General features: G+C 43.8%; 3 protein-coding genes across 7 annotated transcripts; 2 read left to right on the top strand and 1 right to left on the bottom strand.

Annotated features, from left to right (window-relative positions):
- The first annotated feature begins 3,317 nt into the window (after positions 1-3,317).
- Positions 3,318-6,721, top strand: scoc (short coiled-coil protein). Of its 2 annotated transcripts, none has more exons than XM_011486392.2 (4): positions 3,318-3,488; positions 4,274-4,345; positions 5,377-5,457; positions 5,554-6,721. In XM_011486392.2, exons 2-4 carry the CDS (start codon positions 4,327-4,329, stop codon positions 5,694-5,696), a joined length of 243 nt encoding a protein of 80 aa, XP_011484694.1. In that variant the 5' UTR covers positions 3,318-3,488; positions 4,274-4,326; the 3' UTR covers positions 5,697-6,721. The 2 variants fall into 2 exon arrangements, with proteins under 2 accessions (XP_011484694.1, XP_011484747.1); XM_011486445.2 differs by lacking the exon at positions 3,318-3,488 and adding an exon at positions 3,829-4,088.
- Positions 6,722-6,726: 5 nt separating this feature from the next.
- On the bottom strand, positions 6,727-16,275 carry LOC101159642 (calnexin). Of its 3 annotated transcripts, none has more exons than XM_011486321.3 (15): positions 16,072-16,275; positions 13,494-13,748; positions 13,345-13,418; positions 13,209-13,267; positions 12,353-12,494; positions 12,191-12,272; positions 11,877-12,069; positions 11,600-11,789; positions 11,230-11,343; positions 11,008-11,164; positions 10,212-10,427; positions 10,026-10,142; positions 9,815-9,953; positions 9,596-9,732; positions 6,727-7,978 (listed from the first exon to the last, which is right to left on the bottom strand). In XM_011486321.3, the coding sequence occupies exons 2-15, from the start codon at positions 13,746-13,748 to the stop codon at positions 7,907-7,909; spliced, it is 1,947 nt and encodes a 648-aa protein (XP_011484623.1). In that variant the 5' UTR covers positions 16,072-16,275; the 3' UTR covers positions 6,727-7,906. The 3 variants fall into 3 exon arrangements, with proteins under 3 accessions (XP_011484623.1, XP_011484574.1, XP_020565697.1); XM_011486272.3 differs by having other exon boundaries at positions 16,076-16,275; XM_020710038.2 differs by having other exon boundaries at positions 16,081-16,275.
- On the top strand, positions 15,689-21,298 carry exosc9 (exosome component 9). Of its 2 annotated transcripts, none has more exons than XM_020710110.2 (12): positions 15,689-15,884; positions 17,963-18,057; positions 18,140-18,259; positions 18,344-18,446; positions 18,518-18,655; positions 18,729-18,811; positions 20,105-20,237; positions 20,308-20,396; positions 20,475-20,621; positions 20,697-20,860; positions 20,936-21,011; positions 21,087-21,298. In XM_020710110.2, the coding sequence occupies exons 3-12, from the start codon at positions 18,144-18,146 to the stop codon at positions 21,154-21,156; spliced, it is 1,119 nt and encodes a 372-aa protein (XP_020565769.1). In that variant the 5' UTR covers positions 15,689-15,884; positions 17,963-18,057; positions 18,140-18,143; the 3' UTR covers positions 21,157-21,298. The 2 variants fall into 2 exon arrangements, with proteins under 2 accessions (XP_020565769.1, XP_004065602.1); XM_004065554.4 differs by lacking the exon at positions 15,689-15,884 and adding an exon at positions 17,026-17,533.
- The last annotated feature ends 118 nt before the right edge of the window (positions 21,299-21,416 follow it).

Below are 21,416 nucleotides of genomic sequence, written 5' to 3'. Positions count from 1 at the left end.
CTTTGACATTTTACACCAAGCCTCTTCCAGCTGTAGGTACATGTGCGAGTATCAGGCAGTGACAGTGCTGTGTGAACACCGTATGCTTGTTTAAGAACGGTGTTCAGTGTGTTCTTGAACGCATGCCCTCTGTGAACGTAGCATTATGCTACACACACACCAGGCTCAGCGACGCGCATTTAAGCAACCGCTTCCAATGACAGGTCTGTGTAAATGCGCAAAAATGCACGTTTTGGGCTTCTGCGTTTCAAACTCTGGCATTTACACGTCACTATGCAAAGTTTAAGTCAGTATTTGGGCTCTATGTACAAAACGTAGTGCCATTGAACACTGGTTGACAGTCTAACCAGGTTGACCTTTGACCAATCAGCTAATATTCTGACGTGTATCACCCTGACTGTCCTCAGTATTCAACATTTCTAAACCTAAATATCTCTCAAACGCTAAATAATACTGAATTAACTCATTTTGGTTTCCACTGGGGACATTTGAGGCTCTTCAATGACAACAGACATGAAGGGGCGGGGCTCTGGGAATTGTAGTTTTAGATGGATTTAGAAATAAATTTGGATTAAAGAGTATACTTTTTTTCTCTAGTCAGGAGGATAAATATTCTAAAATTGAAAAGATTTAAAGAGAAGTTTCTAATTTTGTTTTTATTTTATACACAGGCCATGTAACAAGTCTGCCTGTTTCTAGAACAACTGGTTAGGCCACACCCACCTAATCTTTATTAAGTAAAACTCAGAAATTGTTAAAAACCATGCTTTCCTTTCGTTTTATTAATTCCTTTGCAAAGATTTCTGTTTATCTGATCATAAAAGAAAATGTTGTTTTTTTTCAACGTTGCTTGCCCTACAAACAACCTTGCCTTTTTGGTAAAATAAAAAATAAAATTTTTTTTAGAAATCAATAAAAATACCTGAACCTACAGAGAATCTGAGCACTTTAAGATGTTATCAGTCTTTAGACCAAAAATGGATGTTTTTATTCTGTAGCTTGAGATGATGGTGTCACGTGACTTGCAGAGACCACTGAAAGGGCCTGTGAGCAGCTGCAGTGCTCAACATCCACCACCAGAGGGCAGAGCGCTCCTCCAGGTCAAACTGCCGTTCTTCAGCCCTGCACTGCAGCTTTTACTCTTTTATTTGGAGAAATAAAGTCTGTCCGATTGTCGACCATCCTCTGCCTCAGAGCTGAGTTTCTATGTGAGCCCCCCCCCAGCAAGAGTACTGTGTTTGTCTTTCGCCTTTATGGCCCAGCTTTCATCTTTGACCCCTGTTAGCTTTCCTGCGGGTTGGGCTGTCTTTCCATGCCCCCCCCCCCCCCCCCCCCTTCAGGTGTTGCCATGGAGACCTATTCCAATGACAGCAGGTGTAACCTGAGCTGCCAGTCAGGTAGGGCAGGTACTCGTAACCAAGCAAACAATCTGAAAGCAGGTTATGTGCGGGCAGGGCCGGAGGAGGCAAGGACAAGCAGGAAGAGGGAATGGAAGCAAAATGACTTCCAGCAGCAGACACTAATGCACGACTATGTGAGGGAAAAAACCTGGAAAAGGTCACGCTGGAGGACAACAGGGCGGCTCGGGCCCCGGGCCCCGCAGCGGACGGGGAGGATGAGACTTTTATCACCATCTCTCTGGTGGACGACGCAGGTACAGCAGCAGGTATTTTCTTCTTCCTTGGGGATCACGGGAGGTCCTGAGGCTCCTCAGGTGTGACACGACTCTGCAAACGGAGTTGGGCCGACCTTTTCACACGGCTCCTGTCCTGCTGTCACCAGCCTGACAGGCTGTGATGCTCAAAGTGTGGCACCGGAAAAGGGCAGCCCAGGCAGAAACAGAGGCCTGCAGAGGCAGAGAGCCTGTTTGGCTGACAGGACTCAGGTGCTCACTAAGATTCAGTTTTCATATTTCTAAATCCATGTCGACTTTTAACTCCTTCTCCTGTGAAACTAGCAGACAGTTAGTGAGTCACCGGCCTCCACAGGCTGGTTAATAATCTGCAACTCGTCAAATGAAGGGAGGAAAACTGGTTCTTGATTCTTCTCCAAAATTCAGAGCCTGCATTCAATATTTGACTGTACATTTAAAACCAAAGAAACTTTGATGCTGAACGCCGTTTAGATCCAACTTCATGGCTTTATAGAAATAAGACAAAATAGCAACTAATATCATAAAAGACACCACACACAAAAAACTATTATTAAATGAAGTGTTTTCTCTTTTTAAATTCAAAAACTTAAAATTCAAACCAAAGCATCACAGAAACAACTATTATATGGACACAAACTAGAAAATCAAAGATATTTTGCTTTACTTTTAGCCTAATCAAGTGAATCTTAAGTGTGAACATCCTTAAAAATAAAAAGAAGATTTTAACCCTGGAAAACAAACGAAAATTATGAATTTGTAAAAACAAAAAACAACAATAAGTAAAAACTGTTTTCAAATAAAAAACTATGAAAAGTTATTGCAAAAGCAATAAATCTGGAGGATTGCAGCTATAGGGCCTATGGGTATAAATGCCTAAGATTTTCTAACAGTTTCTCCACATTTTGGGAAGCTCTGGGAATTTTATTGCTAAATTTTAGTTTTGTGAAAAAACTTGCTTAACAAAATCAGGAAATGTATTAAATAGAATTGAGACAAAGGTTTTTTATTATTATTAATGAAACCAAGTAAGATCATACTTTGACAAAAAAAAATAATCAAAAAATCTTTATTGAAGATATACAGGATCATAGTACAAAATCAAGTCAACTTTAAAGTACAGATAAAAAATGAGTAAATGAAAAAGCATTTCTGTTTTTGACTTTTATTTTTAATTATGCTCCAGAAAAACTTCATACAGGGGAACATAAAGAACAAAGGAAAAAAAATGTTATAAAAAGAAACAGTAAAAGCAGCAGTGCTATTCTGTACATTTAAAAAATCCCAGGGTGTATTGGTTTAATTCAATAATAAAAAGTTTGAATAAAGGCTTTTTTCCAGAAAATTTGCATTTATGATTTTTAAATTTGGCTAGCATTATTAAAAGGTTAATTAAGTAGTATTCCCTTATTAATGAATTTTTAACATTATAAAAACAAAATAATATATCTTTGTATATCGGATCAAATTTTTTATATATTTTACATTGAACAAAAGAGGAAAAGTCTTTCCAAAAATTGACGTTTGGGGGCATTTCCAGAATAGATGTATGATTGTTTCAGTGTCTAATTAACAAAAGGAGCAGTTTCTATCAATGTCTATGTGTAGTGAGGATTTCATACTTTGACAACACAAATAAAGACCATAGGCTGCGTGACGTCACTTTTCCAGTGAGTGACGCTGAGTGGGGTTTGCTTATGTCGCCCTCTTTCGGTCAGTAGAGGTACTCAGTAATTTCTCTGTTGATCTTCGAGTCCTGAACATCACCATCTTCATTCCCAAATCCAGACAGTTTATTGTTAATCTACTGAATTTAAGGATATTCTTCCGACTTTCGGTGGGTGAATCTTCAGTATTACCATTTTTTTCTTTTAATATTTTGAGCGTCAAGTAAAAAGAACAACCGCTTGTTTTGGTCCTGAAGCTGAATTTTAAGCTAAAGCTAGTCCGACAGGAATTAGCTTATGTCTGGATCGGGTTAAAATAAATGATTTTTTTTTAATTATTATCTTAGAAAGGTCAAAACAAAAATCCTATAGACTATTTAAAAAGGTGTTTGAAGACTGAAAAAAATCATATGTCTTCCCGTTGATGTGGCTCGCCGCTAAGCTAGTTAGCTATGACGGCTAACAGCTACACGCCCATTATCGGACAGATCTGCCTCCGCGGAGTGTGGCTCTCTGGTGCGGAAAGAACCGTTCGTCCGCAGTTGTACCTCGTGACATTCGGTTTTGTTTGCGTTTAGAGGAGCGGTGAAGGGTCGGCTAGCAGCGGAAAGCTTTTCGCACCACCTCTCTAAGTATCTCGGGCTGGGTGCGGTGTTTCCACTTTTCCTGATGTGATGATGTCAGGATTCACCTGAACAGTTTGGACTCCAAGCGGCGTTCAAATGTCTTGTTAGCCGAACAAAAATATGTCGGCAACCAGAAGATTGACGGTAATCTCCTGTCAGTTTAGCGTCTTGCGTTTTAAATGTATTAGAAGTTGTTGTTTTTTTCTCTTGAGTTTTCAACTGCGTTTTCTGCCTTGAAACGAACTAAACGTGTTATCCCGCACTTGACTGAACGGGTGTGAAGAAGCGCGTGACCTGCGTGGTTAACGGCGAGCCTGTGTGTTTTCCAGGGGACGGCGGATCTGCAGCCCTGCATTCCAAACAGGAAAACGAGCCTTTCATCATGAACTGCGACATTGACGGTTTGTTTGCAGCTTTTTACGACACCTGCTTGGTTTTATGTGTTTGTCAGAGGCAAGAAAAGCATCTGAAATCCCACTCAGGACAGGGTTTAGTTGTCGTCACCAGAAATATAACTTCAATAATAGAGGTTTACTGGGGACTTGACACCAAATATCCCCTAATTTCTCATAAATTCTACATTTTTGTGTTAGAGGCCCACTCTGATCATCCTTATATCTATTTTCAAAGCAGCGGTCTTTTTATTACGATTTTGTACGTTGTTTTTTTTAGCCTAAATCAAAAAGTCGGTTTCTGCAGAACAGCAGTAGTTTATCGAGTTGTCAGCAATCCCGGCCCCTTTTCCCCTAACCCTTACTGAGAGCTCTCTGTTCACATTAGTAGCGCAACAGAAATGGTGAACAATATCAGAGCTGTCCAGGCGTACAGATTTGATCCAGATTCCAGCTCGGACGAGGAAAACAAAGACGTTCATGGATGTTTGTCTGCAAGTGGATGCATCAGAATAGAGCAGAGAGTTTGTGACCCGCCAATTGTAGATTCTACATCACAACATTATTTTTCAGCTGCTCCTGATTCATAACGATTTGAAGAAATACTCAGAAATGCAATTTTGAGTTTAATTCTTTTATAAATATGTCCTCCATGATCATAAAAATGCCACAAGAACAAGTGAAAAACACCCAAAATTTCCTTCTAACTGGGTCTTTAACCCAATAACTGCTGTATGTTGATTTTGCTAAATCCATCAACATCCCAAAATGTTTGTTTGCCGAGCAGTTATGGTAATTTTTCTGACCAATGTTGTTATTTAACTTAACCAATGTAACTCTATACCTACCGTAGAAAAATACTTTAAATGTTTCTACCAAAACAGACCCTTGTAGTTTAGGAAGAACTCTTGGTTTCCATCCAAAATCTGCGTCAGTAAAAGTCAAAATAATAGCTTTTTTCACTAAGGTAACAGTAACTTAGTAACTCTAGAGTGTTGCTCCTCACCTCTTGTGTTAATCCTAACACTTTTGTATCGCAGGAGACATGGAGAACCAGGTGGAGATGGAGGAGAAGACCAGGTTGATCAACCAAGTTCTGGAGCTTCAGCACACACTGGAAGGTTTGGATGACGCTACAGTCAATTCATCCTCGTTGGCCGCTTTACTTCAGATGCACTGACACCTCCTCCTCCTCCTCCTCCTCCCTGCCGTTCCAGACCTATCGGCGCGAGTCGACGCCGTCAAAGAGGAGAACCTGAAGCTAAAGTCTGAGAACCAGGTGCTCGGTCAGTACATCGAGAACCTCATGTCGGCCTCGAGCGTCTTCCAGACGACGGACACAAAGAGCAAGCGGAAGTGAGCGTCGCTCAGGAGAAGCGGGGCGTCGGGTCCGGCGTGGAAAACTCCCCCTCAGAGGAGAAGAGAGGCGTCCGTTTTATTTACCTGCTTGAGTCAAAACTAATGTAAATATTAAAAGGTACTGACCCCAAGAGTCAGTAGACGTAAACCTCCATTTAGTCCATGATATGTTTGGACCGAACTCTCGTGTTTTTTTCAGCCTGGAACACGATTGCACTAAAGTTTCTCTGGAAAGGTTCACTCGCCGCTGGTTTCTGTTAGGTATGCAAAGTATTTTGCACAAAAGCTGGACGGGAGTCTGTGTTTGTCGTGCATGGCTGCAGAATTCTACCCAAAGCAGGAAAACAAACAGTGTTAAGAAAATGTAAACGTGTATTTTGATGGCTTGTATTCATATTTCATCTGTTGCTACGGCAGATTGGTGAAACGTCTCTGCCGCTCAGTGATTAGCGGGGAGAAATCGGGCCGGACTTAAAATGTTTTTAATTAGCCGACGAGCAAAAGCGAACGTTTATCTGTGGCGTTTGAGGACAAATGTTCTGATTGGCGTCCGTTTGTCCCGATCAGACTTGGAGGCAGCAGCAGCCGCCGCCGTTTCTCCAGTTCCTGCAGCTGACGAAGCAGCAGCTCTTCTCTAAATGGAAGAACAGAAACGGGGAAGAGAAAGGCCTTGAGTGGTATCGATCCGGTGGGAGTGGGCTGGACTGCGTCTGCCGGCTTTAACTGTAATATCTGCTGATGGGCTCGGAGTTTTGGCGTGTCTGCTGCTTCAGATAAAAGGCTCAGCGATGGCGGGAAACCGGCGTCATTTGATCAGATTGTGTTTCCATCCAAACCAGAGCTTCACTCACATGTTACGTTCTAAAACACTAAACTGCGGTTCCGGGCGGGTGTTTCTAACAGTTACTCTGTATTATTGGTTTGGCGTGTTCAATTTGTCCTCCACACACGCTGGTACCGACCCGTGTTGTGTGTAGACACTGTGTTGTTGTTTTTGTTGTTTGAATTAAAACCCAAGAATCCTGAGCGTCTGTTTTGTATTAAATAAGTTTATTTCCAAGAGCAAATGTACAAGTAGCAAACAAACGCAAACGGGGAGATCTGTCCTCGTCTGACGGCGGCTACAAAAGCTCGAGACGACAAACGGATTCAGCATCGGTACCCCCCCCCCCCCACTCACATCAAAAGGAGGACCTGAACTCCAGCTTCTGTGTTCTCAGCGGGACGTCTCCCCAAGTTTAAGTCACAAAGATGCAGTAAAACTGACGGTCAAGGCAAGAAACGTACCGACTTCTGCAGCGAGCAAAAGCAACGATGTCAGTTTTAGTCTAACATGCAAAAGTCAGTCTGACGTGAGACGAGAATAAAAAAAGCAATAAATTAATGAGGAAAACACAACCTTCATTTCTGATGCCGCCGTCGCCTCTCAGGCAGCTAAAACCCAAATAATCCAAAGCAGAACTTTAATCAAACTGCGTCCTTGGAGATGTGTTTCAGCTCAAGGACGTCAGGATGAAGTCTGATTAGCTGTGATCTGCTGGGGGGAGGGGGTGCAGGGGTGAGCGGACAGACCGCCGCCGCCGTTAGGACACGGGCGACGGGGGCTTCTGTTCAGAGCGACAACACGGAGAGGATGGAAGACGGGAAGGATGGAAAGATTTACGACAGAGGAGGAAGAGTGGGAGACCCTCCTCACTGTTCAAGTCCCGCACAAACCCAAAGACAACACTTCTACCTAGAAACATGATTGACAGCCATGAAGGAATCTGGCTTTCAGAAGATTTGTGTCTGTGGTGAAAGAACATCCAAGAAGTTAAAGTCTGACGGCACGACTCGAACCAGTGAAGACAAACAGCAGCGTGGGAGGGGGGCAGGTGAATGGACTTCTGGGAAAAGGAGCGTCTACATGATGACAGCCATGATAGGAAAACATTCACGGATCCAGTGTAATCTGGAGGAGACGGAACCCTTTTGTTCCTCTGCTAATCCTGTCGCGACCCGTGAGGTGTGAGGCGGGATTCTGCAAACCTGGGAGGAGGAAGGAGGCGCGGACGGACGGGCGGGGCACCCGGGTCACTGCAGGATGGGTTGAAGGGGATGCACGCCGTCCCACTCGGGAGGAGGGGGAACGGCTACGGAGGAGGCCCTTCCACCTCCTCCCCATCCATCGGGGAGGGGTGGAAGGAGACGGCAGACACAGACTGCACCTCCTCAGTCTTTCCGTACCCTCCTCTTCCTCACTTGTTTTTGGCTTTCTTCCGGAACTTCAGCCTCCTCCTTCAGCTGCGGGTCAGATTAAAGAAAAAAAACTAAAAACCATATTTTTACAAAAATAAAAGTGTCAACAGAACCGAGTAACCCACCTAAAAACATCCCTGTAAAGATTTGAAACTTTCAGGATATTTTACCGTTTTTTTTTTACTTCTTTATTGTTCTAAAGTTTTGTCTCATTAAGAAATAAGGAGATAATTATTATAATAATGAGTCCAACTCCTTTTGCTTTAAACTCTAGACAAAAGAAAAACTTGCTTTAAGACAGAAGAAAATTCAAATTGTTTTATTTAGGAGATGTCCATAAGACATCTAAAGGCATTTTTTATGCAGACATCCTTCATAAAATAGAAGTTAAATGGACCGGTTCTACACCCCACTTTTATTTCATTTTTAGAACAAATATTTTTCTTTGAGAGAAAAAAGTTGAAAATCTATGTGTCATTTTCTTTACATTTTCTGAAAGTAAGTCATTTTTGGTTCAATTTTAAGGATGTTATTTAAAAGTCATTGTCATTATTTTGGCAACAAACATTCAGAATAAGTCCTACTTTTAGATTTTAGGAGGATTTAACAAGATTGGCCAACTTGTACTAACCTTGTTTTCTCATTTTGTTCCATTTCTTACACTAGCTTTTTCCCACTGTAATCTAAATGACCTACAATGAGTTACATACAAATTAATTTGCTTAGAACTAGCAAGAAATAATCATTATTAGACTGTATAACTTCTTTTCTGTTTAACTTCAGCTGTTTAAGCTTATTTTTTTCCTTCTTGAATGGTTGTGTGTTTCTAGATTTTAACATTTTATTATCAGATTTCTTGTTAATGTTATGGTAGAGTTTGGATTTTATCTCACGCCGCGGTGAACAAATACTTTTGAAACGATTCCAGTATCTTAACGGTGCTTCAAAAAAGAAAAAGACAATTGTTTCCAAAAGCATATTGGTTGGAACAAGCAGCATGATGAGATGTTTTATTTCATTCTTTCTGATGGTCTGCCCTGCAACAGATGCTGCATCTGTTTATACACACGTCGTTTTGCCGCTGATCGCCATGCCGACGGCTTTTTTCTGAGCTTTTGGTCACTCTTTTCCGTCGGGTCACCGAATGAGAAACCTTTGCTGTGAATTAAATGGCGTATACTTATATAGCGCCTTTCTTCCTACAAGGACAAAGCGCTTTACAGTCACGGACCCATTCACCCAGTCGCACACACATTCACACACTGGTGGTGGCTCCGCTGCCGAACACAGGCGCCCCCCTACCACCAGAGGCAAAGTGGGGTTCAGTGTCTTGCCCAAGGACACTTCGAGTCATGGGCGTTCAAGGCAGGAATCGAACCTGCAATCTTACGATTATGGGTCGACCGCCCTACTGCTGCACCACGGCCTTTGGCATTTTGACCGAAGCTCCGCCCACCCTCCCAGTCTCGCCTGTCTTCATGAGCCCGCCCACAACCGTGGTTGTATACGGTACACATCGGTACTGGCAGTACCGCCCACATCGGTACCGGCAGTACCCATACATCGGTACCGGTACCAACTCCTTTGTCCCGCATGTTCCCTCACTGTTTCAGATCACAGGAACAGAAGGAAAGCTCATGCAGAAGAACAGGCGGCTCTCACCCCATCTTCTTCCTCTAATGTTCTCTCTGAAGATTTGTTTTCCTCCTCCTCCTCCTCCTCCTCCTCTTCTCCTTCATCACCCCCCTCCAGATTGTCTTCTCCTCCTTCTTCGTTGTCCTCCATCTCTCCTTCTGTGGCTTTAACAGAACATTGATTGTGATGAATGACTTCCAGAAGCTTGCAGAGCTCAGATACAGTCCTCGCAGATGGAAGTCAAACCTGCAGCAGCTGCTGCTGCTTCATCTGCAGCCTCCGCCGCTTTGTCTTCATCTGCTGCCTCCTCTTCATCCTCTTCCTCCTCTTCCAAGTCAGCACCAGGGAGATCTGTCTTTTTGTACACGTAGTCCTCCTCGACTTTCTGCAGCACAGGGTTGAGTCCGGTTAAAGAAGTGCGGTGCGGCCCGTCCGGGTGAATGTGACCCGCTAGTACCTTCGGCCAGCAGAAGAGCACAGCCAGTCCGACGGGCAGCCCCACAGTCAGGATGTAGATCACCCACAGCCACGGCCGCTCCTCCGCCGCCATCGTCAGCTGGGCCAAGATCCCCGGCTGCTCGGACGGAGACACAAGAGTTCAGCCGGGAACGCTCAGACTTCCCGCCGCCACCTTTCCACCCACCTCGTTGGCGCTGGCCACCAGTTTCTTCAGCCCCCAGCTGTCGGAAGCCCAGCGATCGGCCACTTCCTTCTGGGAGGTGATGATGAAGTTATCAAAGTAGATGTCAGAGGTCATGGACCACAACTCCAGGCCCAGAGCTTTAAACGGCGTCATCCTGAAGGGCTGCAGGTCCTCAAAGTAGTCTGGATTCTGGATCTTACGAGGCTTCCAAACCCCCTGGGAACAAACAAAGGGAACAACCATTTCATGACGTCAGCCTAGAGCCAACCTCGGCAGCGTGTCTGCGATTCGTCCACGAAAACAAACATGTGCATATTGTGCACAGAAAAGGAAAGCATTTTGCCGAACCACCGCTAGCTCCACAGATAAGATGTGCGTGAGTGTGTTAGCCTGGGGGCGGTGCTTCCTGGAATGGGCTGTTCCCCACTTTATGACCTCACAGGGTGACAACCCGCCTGTTTTGGTGGACTGGTGCTCAGGGAGCCGGTTTTTAGAGGAATGAACGGATCAAAATACTGCTTTGGGGTTGTTTATACTGAGGAATGAACATTGTAATAAACTTAAAAGCTCAAAAAAGTTGATTTTGCATGAAATAGACCCTTTAAAGTTGCTGAAATTTCACAAGTTTGATGTTTAGAGAAACTTTCACAAAAAATGACATCAAATACATTTGTAACAAGGAGAGATTTTGTAAAAAGAATCATTTTTTATTTAAAAAAATGGAACATTAATGCTACATTTAGTCTGCATCTTTCTTTACAATCGTGACTGAATTAGAATCAGTTTAAAATGTCACCTGGTAGTTGGAGTTGTCCACCAGAGGAGCCTTCCACTTGCCCTTGTACTGCGGGTTGTTGATCATGGGGCGTTTCCACTCCCCGCAGCCCGGAGCCGTCTCGCAGGCCGGGTTGGGAATCTGCGGCGCCTCCCATTCTCCGTCCATCTCCTCGTCCCTGTGCACACAGGACCCTGTGACACAGTGTCGGGTCTGAATAGGTTCTGGTTGGACGACCTTTACCAGTCCTCTGGTTTCTCGGCGTTCGGGTCGGCCACAAACTCCAGTTCATCGTCCAGCCAGCCTTCTGGCTTCACGGCGTCGGGGTCCTCGACCTTCGCGGGCGCGTCTTCATCCCTGAAACACAAACGCTATTGAAGTTAACGTTTTTACTCCTGAAAATGCGGCGCTGAAACAAAAGACTGGGTCAATTTCAAACGTGAGAGAGATTGAAAAAAGAACAACGGTCCATTAACAGCTACGCCGTTTGTGGTGCTGTAAACTCGGTGCTGAAGATCCAGTCTACTTATTACAGAATCGATGGTATTCGACTCCCACTCCCATCATCTTTTGATCTTTTTTCATATCTATCTTCCACTGTAAAATGATTCACCAGTCGTCGGGTTTTTCCGCCTCTGGGTCGGGGATCTTGGCTCTCTCGTCCCAGTCGTCCGGCTTGGAGTCGTGCGGGTCGTCGATCTCCTTGGGTGGGTTGACGGGAGGCACCACGTCCTGCAGGAGGCTGCCGCGGCTCACGCTCGACTGATCGATGAACATCTCGTAGCTGTTGTCCGGGTTCAGAACTGACGACAGACAAAGTAAGCAAACTTTAAATAAAAAAACACCTAAACACCAGCGACCTTTTATTTTTCTCTCTACAAGCTGCACACCCAGAGTGTAAAGATGAGTTTTCTTATCGGTGTAGAACTTCTTCAGGTCGACGTCGGCCCTCTTGGCGTGCTTCTCCTCCATGTCCTTGTTCAGAGGATTCTTGTGGCGGAAGATGAAGTGCAGCTTGTAATCCTCGCCACATTTATCCGGCCCGAACATGATGGTGTAGGGCGTACGGTCGTGAAACTGCTCCTGTATAGCAGAACGGGAGACAACACGTTAAGAGGCTTTTATTCTGAAAAGCCTCTCTTCCCGCCTTTGTATGCAGGAAAAGCCTAATTGTAGTTGAATTGTTTTTAGGAGGGTTACCAACCAGATTGAGACTGCCGGTGTCTGAGAGCAGCTTGATGTACGCTCCACCACAGTCGATGCCGTCCTGGAAGTTCACCTCGTACCTACAACCACAACACAGGTGTTGTTGCTCACTGGCTCCTAAAGCAGAGAGCCGTTTGGAAACACGCCGCTGCAGACTCACTGGACAACCAGAGGCTCGTCCTGGAAAACAAAGGGTTTGACCAGCGGGGCGGCGATGGCGTGATGTTTGGCTCGGGACTTGAGCACCAGGCCCAGATCTCCTGGAACCTTGTTTTCCTTCAGCTGCTCCACAGCCCACTTCCCTGCAGCGAGAAGAAGAGAGGACGCACGCTCGAGCCTGATTTCCACTGATCCGTCTGCGCTGCGTCTCCACTGACCCAAAAAAAACGTTTTTTAATCAGGCGGAAAGTTGACGTCTCCTCCACCATGTCGGCGTCTGGCGTCCGCCCTTCAAGCAGGAGTTTTATGTCCGGTCCACCAAAGCGTCGATTTTGCGGCAAAAAGCAGAAGAAACAGGAAACGAGTGCAGGTTTCAAAATAAAACCTCTCGTTGTTCTTTGAAAAAAAAAAAATGAATTTTAGGGCCACGCAAAAACTCACGCTGACACTCATCCATTTTCGCCGTGGACAACAAAAGTTCACTCTTAGAAGTAAAAAACCTTGTTAATGCCACAAAACGTGTACTTTACAAAAATCAGTGAGGAAGGGGAGGCCATGGGGCCTGACCGGACCACTCCTCTGCAAGCCAGGGGGAAGGAGGAACGGACCGGAGACGCGACGGAGACGACGTAAACTAACCAACGTGGTGAGACAGCGCAAAGGACATGCAGCGTAAAATCAGGCGTCGATGTAGAGACCGGACAAACCGGACAGGTAACCCAGACTCCAAAGACCTGAGCTGCTGTTTACTGTCATCTGAATCTCACATGGAAGCTGTGTGTGTGTGTGTGTGTGTGTGTGTGTGTGTGTGTGTGTGCGTGCGTTTCAAAGCATGTGTGGATCATCTGAAAACAAACCGTCGTATTTGGCGATCTCCTCATCGGCGTCTTCCTTCATGGTTTTAGACAGCTGCCATCTGCAGAGATCACAGAACGCTTCAGCACTCACACTTCCAGAGTCTTCCAGCACCGCTGAGAAACTGCCAGGCCGCACCTGTCCAGGGAGCCGTCATCAAACGTCTCGGCGAAGTACACCTCTCCGGTGGGAACAGGAGTCTTGTAGGTCACCTTGAAACCATTGAAGGACATTCTGTTAAGGTCACTAACGCCACACGTCCACTCCACCCCAGACCCGATGCCCACCTGGAAGGAGACGCTGGAGTCGGTTTCGGTCTCCCCTGGTCCCTTTTCACTCTTTTCGCCATACTCTTCGTCATCGATCACCGTTGCCTCATCCTCATCCTCTCCCGTCAGAGCTCTTAACTCCTCCTCGTTTAGGTCCATGTCATCCCCGTCGTCTGAGAGGTCTTCCGGCTGTTCCCCGTGGGCCGCCGCGACCGCCACAGCCAGCAGGGACAGGAGCAGCAGACGCCACATGCAGCCAGCCCCCAGCTTCATCTGAGGAAGAGGAGGGGCGGGGCGGGAAGAAAGGTTAGAGAACGGGGTATAGTTAGAGGATTAAAGAGAGTCGAGTGAAGGAGAAATAAGTGTGCTACAGATAAAGATCAGGTCACATAAAAGGAGCGAAAAAATGAGGTCCTTAAACGCATCCTAACGTTTTCCTTCCAGACACAAAAACATGATTTCAACTAAAAATGCACAAGTGTCAACTTAAACATCTGTTCAGACAGGAGTTATTAAACTAGCAGGAAGGTTTAGCTGCTCGTTATGAATCAGATTCTGGTATTTATTCTAATAGAGACCTAAAAGAAATAATAATAATTCTAAAAAACATTTGATCTGCTTCTACAGATGGATGCATCAGAATGGAGCGGAGCAGGGAGCCTTTGACCCGCCCGGCGTATTTTCTACACCACAGATACAATCTTTTTTTTATAAACGACCTTTTTTCTTTCTGCTCCTGATTCACAATTTGAATTAAAAAACACAAAAATGTCACTTTAAGCTTCATTTTCTTTACATATGTCCTCCATCATCAGAAAAAACACCATTTTCATTGGAGTGGGTCGTGACACAACTCCTGAAATACGAAAAACAAGTTTCCTTTTCTAAGTTTAACCTCCAAATAAAAGTTTAACCTAACAATAAATGCAGACAGGAGGAAATTCAAATGATTTTTTTCCTGTAGAAACTTTTTAAAGCACCTCCATCATGAAGCTGTACTGAAACCCAACAAAGTCAGTATTTTCTCCTCATATTTCTTATTTCTGAATGACCTGATGACATTTCTATAATCCACTACAAGCATAAACCCTTTAGGACAGACTTTTTATTTGAAGATGGGTCACTGAGCAAATATATCAAGCAGCACCACAGCATGAGGACATTTCTAAACAAAGCTGGGCTTTCTTAATGCAAACGGAGGCAATACAGGCTTTTCTGTGGGTGGAGGAAAAACAAACAGATCTGTTAGCACAGAACCTGGCTGTCCCGGGTATTAGAAGGCTGAAAAATCCCTCATTTCAACAGGGAAACCAGCATAGATGGGCACCTAAAAAATAAAAATAACCATCGACTGGTTTCAATTATTCCAGTTTAGTTATCATACGTTTAGATCAGATATTACAGACATTTATAATGAGGTATTTAGATGGACAGGAAATACTTATTTTCAGAAAAATAAATTCATTGATTCAGACAAGACTTGTGTCGCAGCTGATAAAATGTGTTCTCATTAAGCAGTTTATCTCTAAATCAATAAAATCCCCAAGATTCACAAAAGTAAATTGCTGCCATCACCTTTAGATAAACAGGTTTGCTCTCTAGTTCTTTTGTAGTAACTCTGGAGGGGTGGAGAGACCCCAGAGGAAATCTGTTTACAGAACAGAAATCTAAAAACTAAAAGCAACCAGATCAGATCCATTAACTTGAACGTCCGAAATCTGTGAATCCAAAAACTGGTTTGGGTCAGAATGTCCGATGTTTTTGTTTTGTTTATGTGCATGAACAGAGGTTTATTTGATTTGGTTGATCTCATCTCATTGGAAGTAGCATCTGGATCAACAGAAAAAGGTTCTTTTCCAGAACGTAGTTTATCATCCTTGCAGAGAGAGAGAGGGAAAAAAGAAGAAGATGGTCTTAGAAAATTTTAACAATCGACCACTTTCTGGCATTGTGCTCTTTTCTGTCATCTGTCCTTCTTCTGTATGCATGTTTGGGGATTTAAAATAAAAGAATATTTCAATAAAAGACTGTAGATGCAGGCAAATTTCAGATTCAGGAGAAATCTCCATGAGATCATCAGACGTTTAAATTTCAATAAAGAATATCAGAATATACTATTTACATGATCACTTGATAAACTGATTAGGCCTTGAGTGTGCACAGCTTCCTCTGTTTTGAATTTCCTAGGCAGTGACAGCTTTGCTGGTGTTTTATATAAACAAAAATAACGGTTAGGGCTCGGTGGAGGAGCTAAAACATGGCTGCCGGGGAGCAGCGCAGAGCCCAGACTGTCCCTGAACTGCCCCGGCCGCAGCACCTGCTCCGCGGGCTACAGCTAACACAGCAGGACCGCCACAAGTTAGCGCAACACGAGCTTCGCTGACACCCGAACACGCGCGGAAGACGGATGTAAGCACGCGCTGACGCAAAACAAGAGGCAGCAGACATTTAACGTGATACAACAGAAAAGATAAAACGTTTTATCTGAAGACCACGAATGAATGAAAAACAAACGCTAGCTTGCTAGCCACAACGTTGCGCGCGCGCGCGCGCCCATGATGAATGGAGTGGAGTGAATGAGCGTGCGCACACAAACCGTCCTTACGTCCTCTCTTGCAGCTCGTTATTATATTTGAAAATGGTTGTTGTTGTGTTCTGCCCTACGGAGAAGGGCACAAGAGTGATCTGAGGTTGAAGAGCGGAGTCTCCCTTGAGAAACGGAGGGGAAACACGGCTGGATGGATGGACCGTGAGTGACAGTTAGCCCGTATAACGGTACTGGACGTGCGCAGTAGACACAGAAGGGGAAGCACGACTGATGCGTTCAAATGCTCAAGCCAAAAATCCGAACCCAAGCTGTCATTCGCTCATTTGTTTTTATGCATGCTTGTTATAATTTTTTTAAATAACATCATCAAGGATTTGTTCACATCTGTTTCCTTTTTTTTCAGACCGATGAACATAAAAAGCTTTTAAGATGTACTACTGGCTATTTTTAATTGCCATATAAGGAAAATGTGGTGTGATTGGTTAATATTTGATTTAACAATACATAAAAAATAATTTATTCTTTAATAAACAGAACACAGCTTTGGTTGTATATATTTGTAAATACAGAAAATTGAATGCATTGTTAGTCAAAGGTTATATTCATAGAGGAAGAAAAAGAAAAACATGTATTTAGAATTCAAGTCTACAGGACTTTAATTGGGGGAAAATGGCTTGAGCTTAAAAGAAGTTCCCCTTTACATTTCTTATGTTTATGTTAAGACAAACTAAACAAACAGCAAACATTTATTCAATGTTTAATATTAAATAAATTTGACAGCCAAATAGAATTTGCAAAGATCAAGGGATTGAAATTCTTTGTATACACATTTATCATTTCTTTTAGTATTTTTATGCAGTTAATTAAGCACGTGTATTAAATGTATTCTTAAAAAATTGTCAAGTTAAAATACAAAACCAATTATATTGCAGAAGACAAAAACTTGAACAATGTAATTTCCAAGTTGACCCCAACGCAGCACCGATCGCAACTGTCGTAAACACTTTTTACACTCGTCTGACCGCAGGAAATGCAGATATTTTATATAAATTATAAGGATATATTTTTGGGTTTGTAAAATAATACAAAATTATTTCTTGTACTGAAATAATTGTTGCCTTTAATGTGAAAACAAATAATTGGTTGATTCAACCTGCTGTGTATTTGATGCTGGCGTCTTCTGTTTCCATCTATTTAGTTTGAAATAATATGAATTTGTACGAAACCATAAATAAAATGCTACAATTCAAAATTAAGATAATTTTTAACATTAAAACCATGTTTAATCCAGCATTGGACTCAAACCATATTCGAGCCTTTACTGTCGTAAAACGTACACAGCTGCGCATGCGCGCCTAGAACCGGATAAACATAAACGTGCCCGCGTGGTTTTCAAAGAATCTAATCATTTCAAAATAACTCCAAACAGCCTGAAATCCACACGATGAAAGAAACACCGCTGTCCGCCTGCGAGCGGGACTTTATACTGAAAGCCATCGAGGAGAAAAAGGTTTGTTTTCGTTCCTCGGTAACAGTTCCCTGATGACTACTGTGTACAACAACATTTTATTAAAAGCGTAGTTGTTTAACAGTTCGGTAAAACTCCGGGAAGGTGGTTTAATTTAGAAATCTTCAAGAGAAGAGGGAAAAATGCGACTTTTGCAGCATCAATGATTGATTTACTGATTTTAATACAAAAACTGTGCATTTAATTGATTAATTTTTGTACTTCTGTGGCCTTGATCACTGCAAGGTTCCGTATGCTGCTCGTCTTAGTGACAATCTGGATATTATAATGTGAGAAAAATATATTTCTGTGTTTTTTTTAATATATTCATATCCAGCCTAACTGCTTCACTCTCTGCTGGTGACTGAATAGAAAAAGTGAGATGGGAAGAGTTTAAGGGAAAACTATCACGTTGTCTTTTTTTCCGTGCAGCGTCTGGACGGACGGCAGACCTACGACTACAGAAAGATCAAGATCAGCTTTGGGACGGACTACGGCTGCTGCTTTGTGGATTTGGGACAAACCAGGTGAGCCCCAGGTTCTCTTTGTGGGGAAAACCGGACGTGGTGCGTTTGATGTCGCTCAGTCATCGGAGCTTTGTGTTTTCAGGGTCATGGCCCAGGTATCTTGTGAGCTGGTTGCACCAAAGGAGAGCCGCCCGAATGAGGGAATCATGTTTTTTAACATCGAGCTGTCACCTCTGGCCTCGCCAGCTTTCGAGCAGGGAAGGTTGGTTTTGGATCACATGACCTTATAGTTTTGTGCCTCGATTGTCTCTGTGTGGCTCATTTTTTGTTGTTTCGCCACATCCAGACAGTCGGAGCTGTCCGTGAAGCTGAACAGACAGTTGGAAAGATGCCTGAGGAACTCCAAGTGCATCGACACGGAGTCCCTGTGCGTGGTGTCCGGAGAAAAGGTCATTCCCACAAACCTGTGCGACTCGCAAAGCGACGTCTGCTTTCCTCTGAAACGCGTGTGTTCGCCCAGGTGTGGCAGATCAGGGTGGATGTCCACATGCTGAACAACGACGGGAACCTGATGGACGCCTCCAGCATCGCCGCCATCGCCGCTCTGTGCCATTTCAGGCGGCCCGACGTAGCCGTCCAGGGAGAGGAGGTCACGGTGGTGAGGGAGCAGCCCCAGCAGGAGGCGGCGTTTTCTCATCTGTCGGTTTACATTGTTGCTTTTCCCGTTTCAGTACAGCCCAGAGGAGAGGGATCCCATTCCTCTTAGCATCTACCACATGCCCATTAGTGTCAGCTTCTCCTTCTTCCAACAAGGGTAATAATCCACTTCTCCTGATTCATCCCCAACTCCTGACCATAAACTCACTATTCAAACTATCAATTGGAGATCACATGATCGGAAATCACAGTTTCAGACTTGATCGGAATTTATTTTTTATTATTTTAATTCAAGCTTGTTTTTTTTCTCCAAATAAACGTCCTACTCAAAATCTGCCGACCATGAACGCATCACGACATTTTACGCAGCGGAATAGGGCGTCATTTTGAGCAGGAGGCAAGATATTCCCACATTTAGGCTTCCAGGCTCTTTAAAGAAACATTTTAAGCTGACAAACAAGTGTTTCTATTGGTTTGTCTTAACTCACACAACTACTTTCGACGGCATCGTGAACTCTGATCATCTTTTGATCGCAGTGGTCTTTTTAATTATGTTTTTTTAGGCAAAATCACAAAACCTGTATCGTTTTCTAGGACATAGTTTCTGCAGAGCGGCTGCAGTTGTCTTGTGGGGCGGGAGTTTTGGTGTGGAGTAACCCCGCCCCCCTTCCCCATCATAAATCTTTTTACAGGCTCTCTGGCTAGCTTACAGCCCCCTCTCAAACCCAAGGTAGCATTGCCGGTGAGACATAGAGACGTACGTGGATCTGTACAGAGCTGGGAGCTTCTGGCTTGCCGTAGTAACGTGTTAAAAGGGTTTTTCCAACTGCATATTTTGTCAGCTCCTAATTACAAAAAAAATTCTCAGAAATGCAATTTTTAGCTAAATCTTCTTTTTCTATGTCTTCAATCATGAGAAAACACTACAAGAACACGTTATAAACACCACTTTCATCAAAGTGGGTCTTTAGTGAGATTCATGGTGTGTCCAAATTCGAGGGCTGCTTCCTTCAATAAACTACCTTTAATTAACTACAATAGGCCGGATGTGAACAGCTGTGAATTTGGATGAGCCTAACCGTTTGAATTATTCCAGCCGTTGCATCTGCGAATGTCCCGTCGCCTAGCAACCGCGAGTCCAGAACAGAGAGGAGAAGTGAACCAGGCATGGAGCTCAAATTTTCCTGGCTAATTCGATCTAACTTTTAATCTGGGAGGTGTAACTATAAGAAGGTGTAATTATCTCACAGTCCGCCATCGTTTTTAGAAAAATCTCTGGGTTCGGCAGCAATGCATCTTGGGATATGGACAGCGTAGAAGGATACACCAGACCAATCCTAGAAATGGGGAAGGCAGTGTTCGTTGGCTTTTATTTTGAAAGTATTACCTAGAACGCCACTGCTATAAACTTGCACGTTCCTGCTAAGAGAAACTGGTGACCTGTCTGCAGGACGTATCTGCTGGTGGACCCGTGTGAGCGGGAAGAGCGCGTGATGGATGGGCTGCTGATGATCGCCATGAACAAACACAGAGAGATCTGTTCCATCCAGTCCAGCGGGGGCATCATGCTGCTGAAGGAGCAGGTGTGCAGAGAGAAGTGCGGCCTTTAAGCGTTGGGTTCCATGAGGTTCATGTGCTTGTTGGTCGTCTCAGGTCATGAGGTGCAGTAAAATAGCCAGTGTCAAGGTGTCTGAAATCACAGAGCTCATCAGCAAAGCCCTGATGAACGACAAGACAGCCCGGTAAGCGGTTCTGGACCGGCACGTTCCCACGGCTCACTTCAGAGCCTCGGTGAACGTGTTCTGATTGAAAACTTGCAGGAAAGCGGGTGGACGGTGTGGGTTTGCAGAGTCCATGCCTCAGGAGCGAATCACGGCTTTAAAAGTAGACGAGACGCCGGTGGAAACGGCTGACGTGACGGAAAAAGCCAGCAGCATTATTAAGGAAGCGGAGGCCCCGCCTCCAACGTATCCTGAGATTAAATGAAATTGGGTAAAAAAAAAAAAAAAAAGTGGATTAATGTCCTTAGTTGCTCACGTCAGAGCCCCATCGCCAGTGGTGCCCGTCCCAGGGGTTGGACAGGTGGGGCTGGGTCTGCAAAACACCTGGGGGGTGGAGGAGGAGGAGGAGCTTGAGGAGTTCAGCAGCGGAGATGATGTAGAAGAAGTGACAAAGATGGAAGAGGACGAGCGGAAAAACACTAAAGGTGACCTGTCTATGTAAAAAAACTAAAAGACTTGCTTAGAGGTAAAGAAGCTCCTAACATTTATTTATCTTTCAGGCGATGTGGTTGAGATATCGGACAGTGAGGAAGAGGAGGTGGTCATTCTCCATCCAGAGAAACCTCAAAAAGCAGAGTAACTTCACTTCTGTTGCCTTTTCTCCAAAGGTTTTGTTTAATTTATAAGATTTTGGTTTTTTTCCCCCCTCAGGAATGTAAAGTCCAGCTTTCATCAGAAGGGGGCGCCATCATCAAAGAAAAAAACAAAGCAGAAACCTTGAATAAATTATGTTTTGACTGCAGCTTCTCTAAGAAGAAAAATAATATTGAAAAATAAAAACTTTGCAGAAAACATTTGTAAGAAATTTTTGTTCTTTGGAAAATGTACTGTGACCAATAATAAAAACATTTCTATTTACACTGCCCAAATAGTTTTTTGTGCCAACGGTGAGAAACTATTAAAATATAATTCATATTTAGGGAGTTGGTTTTGATTTCTTTATTGTATATATATTGTGTCAGTAAGAGTTTCTTAAGTCTT

Source organism: Oryzias latipes, chromosome 1 (assembly GCF_002234675.1).
Source record: "Oryzias latipes chromosome 1, ASM223467v1".
Lineage (NCBI taxonomy): Eukaryota > Metazoa > Chordata > Actinopteri > Beloniformes > Adrianichthyidae > Oryzias > Oryzias latipes.
Note: the sequence above shows the minus strand (reverse complement) of the source record. Positions and strands in the feature narration are given on the sequence as shown.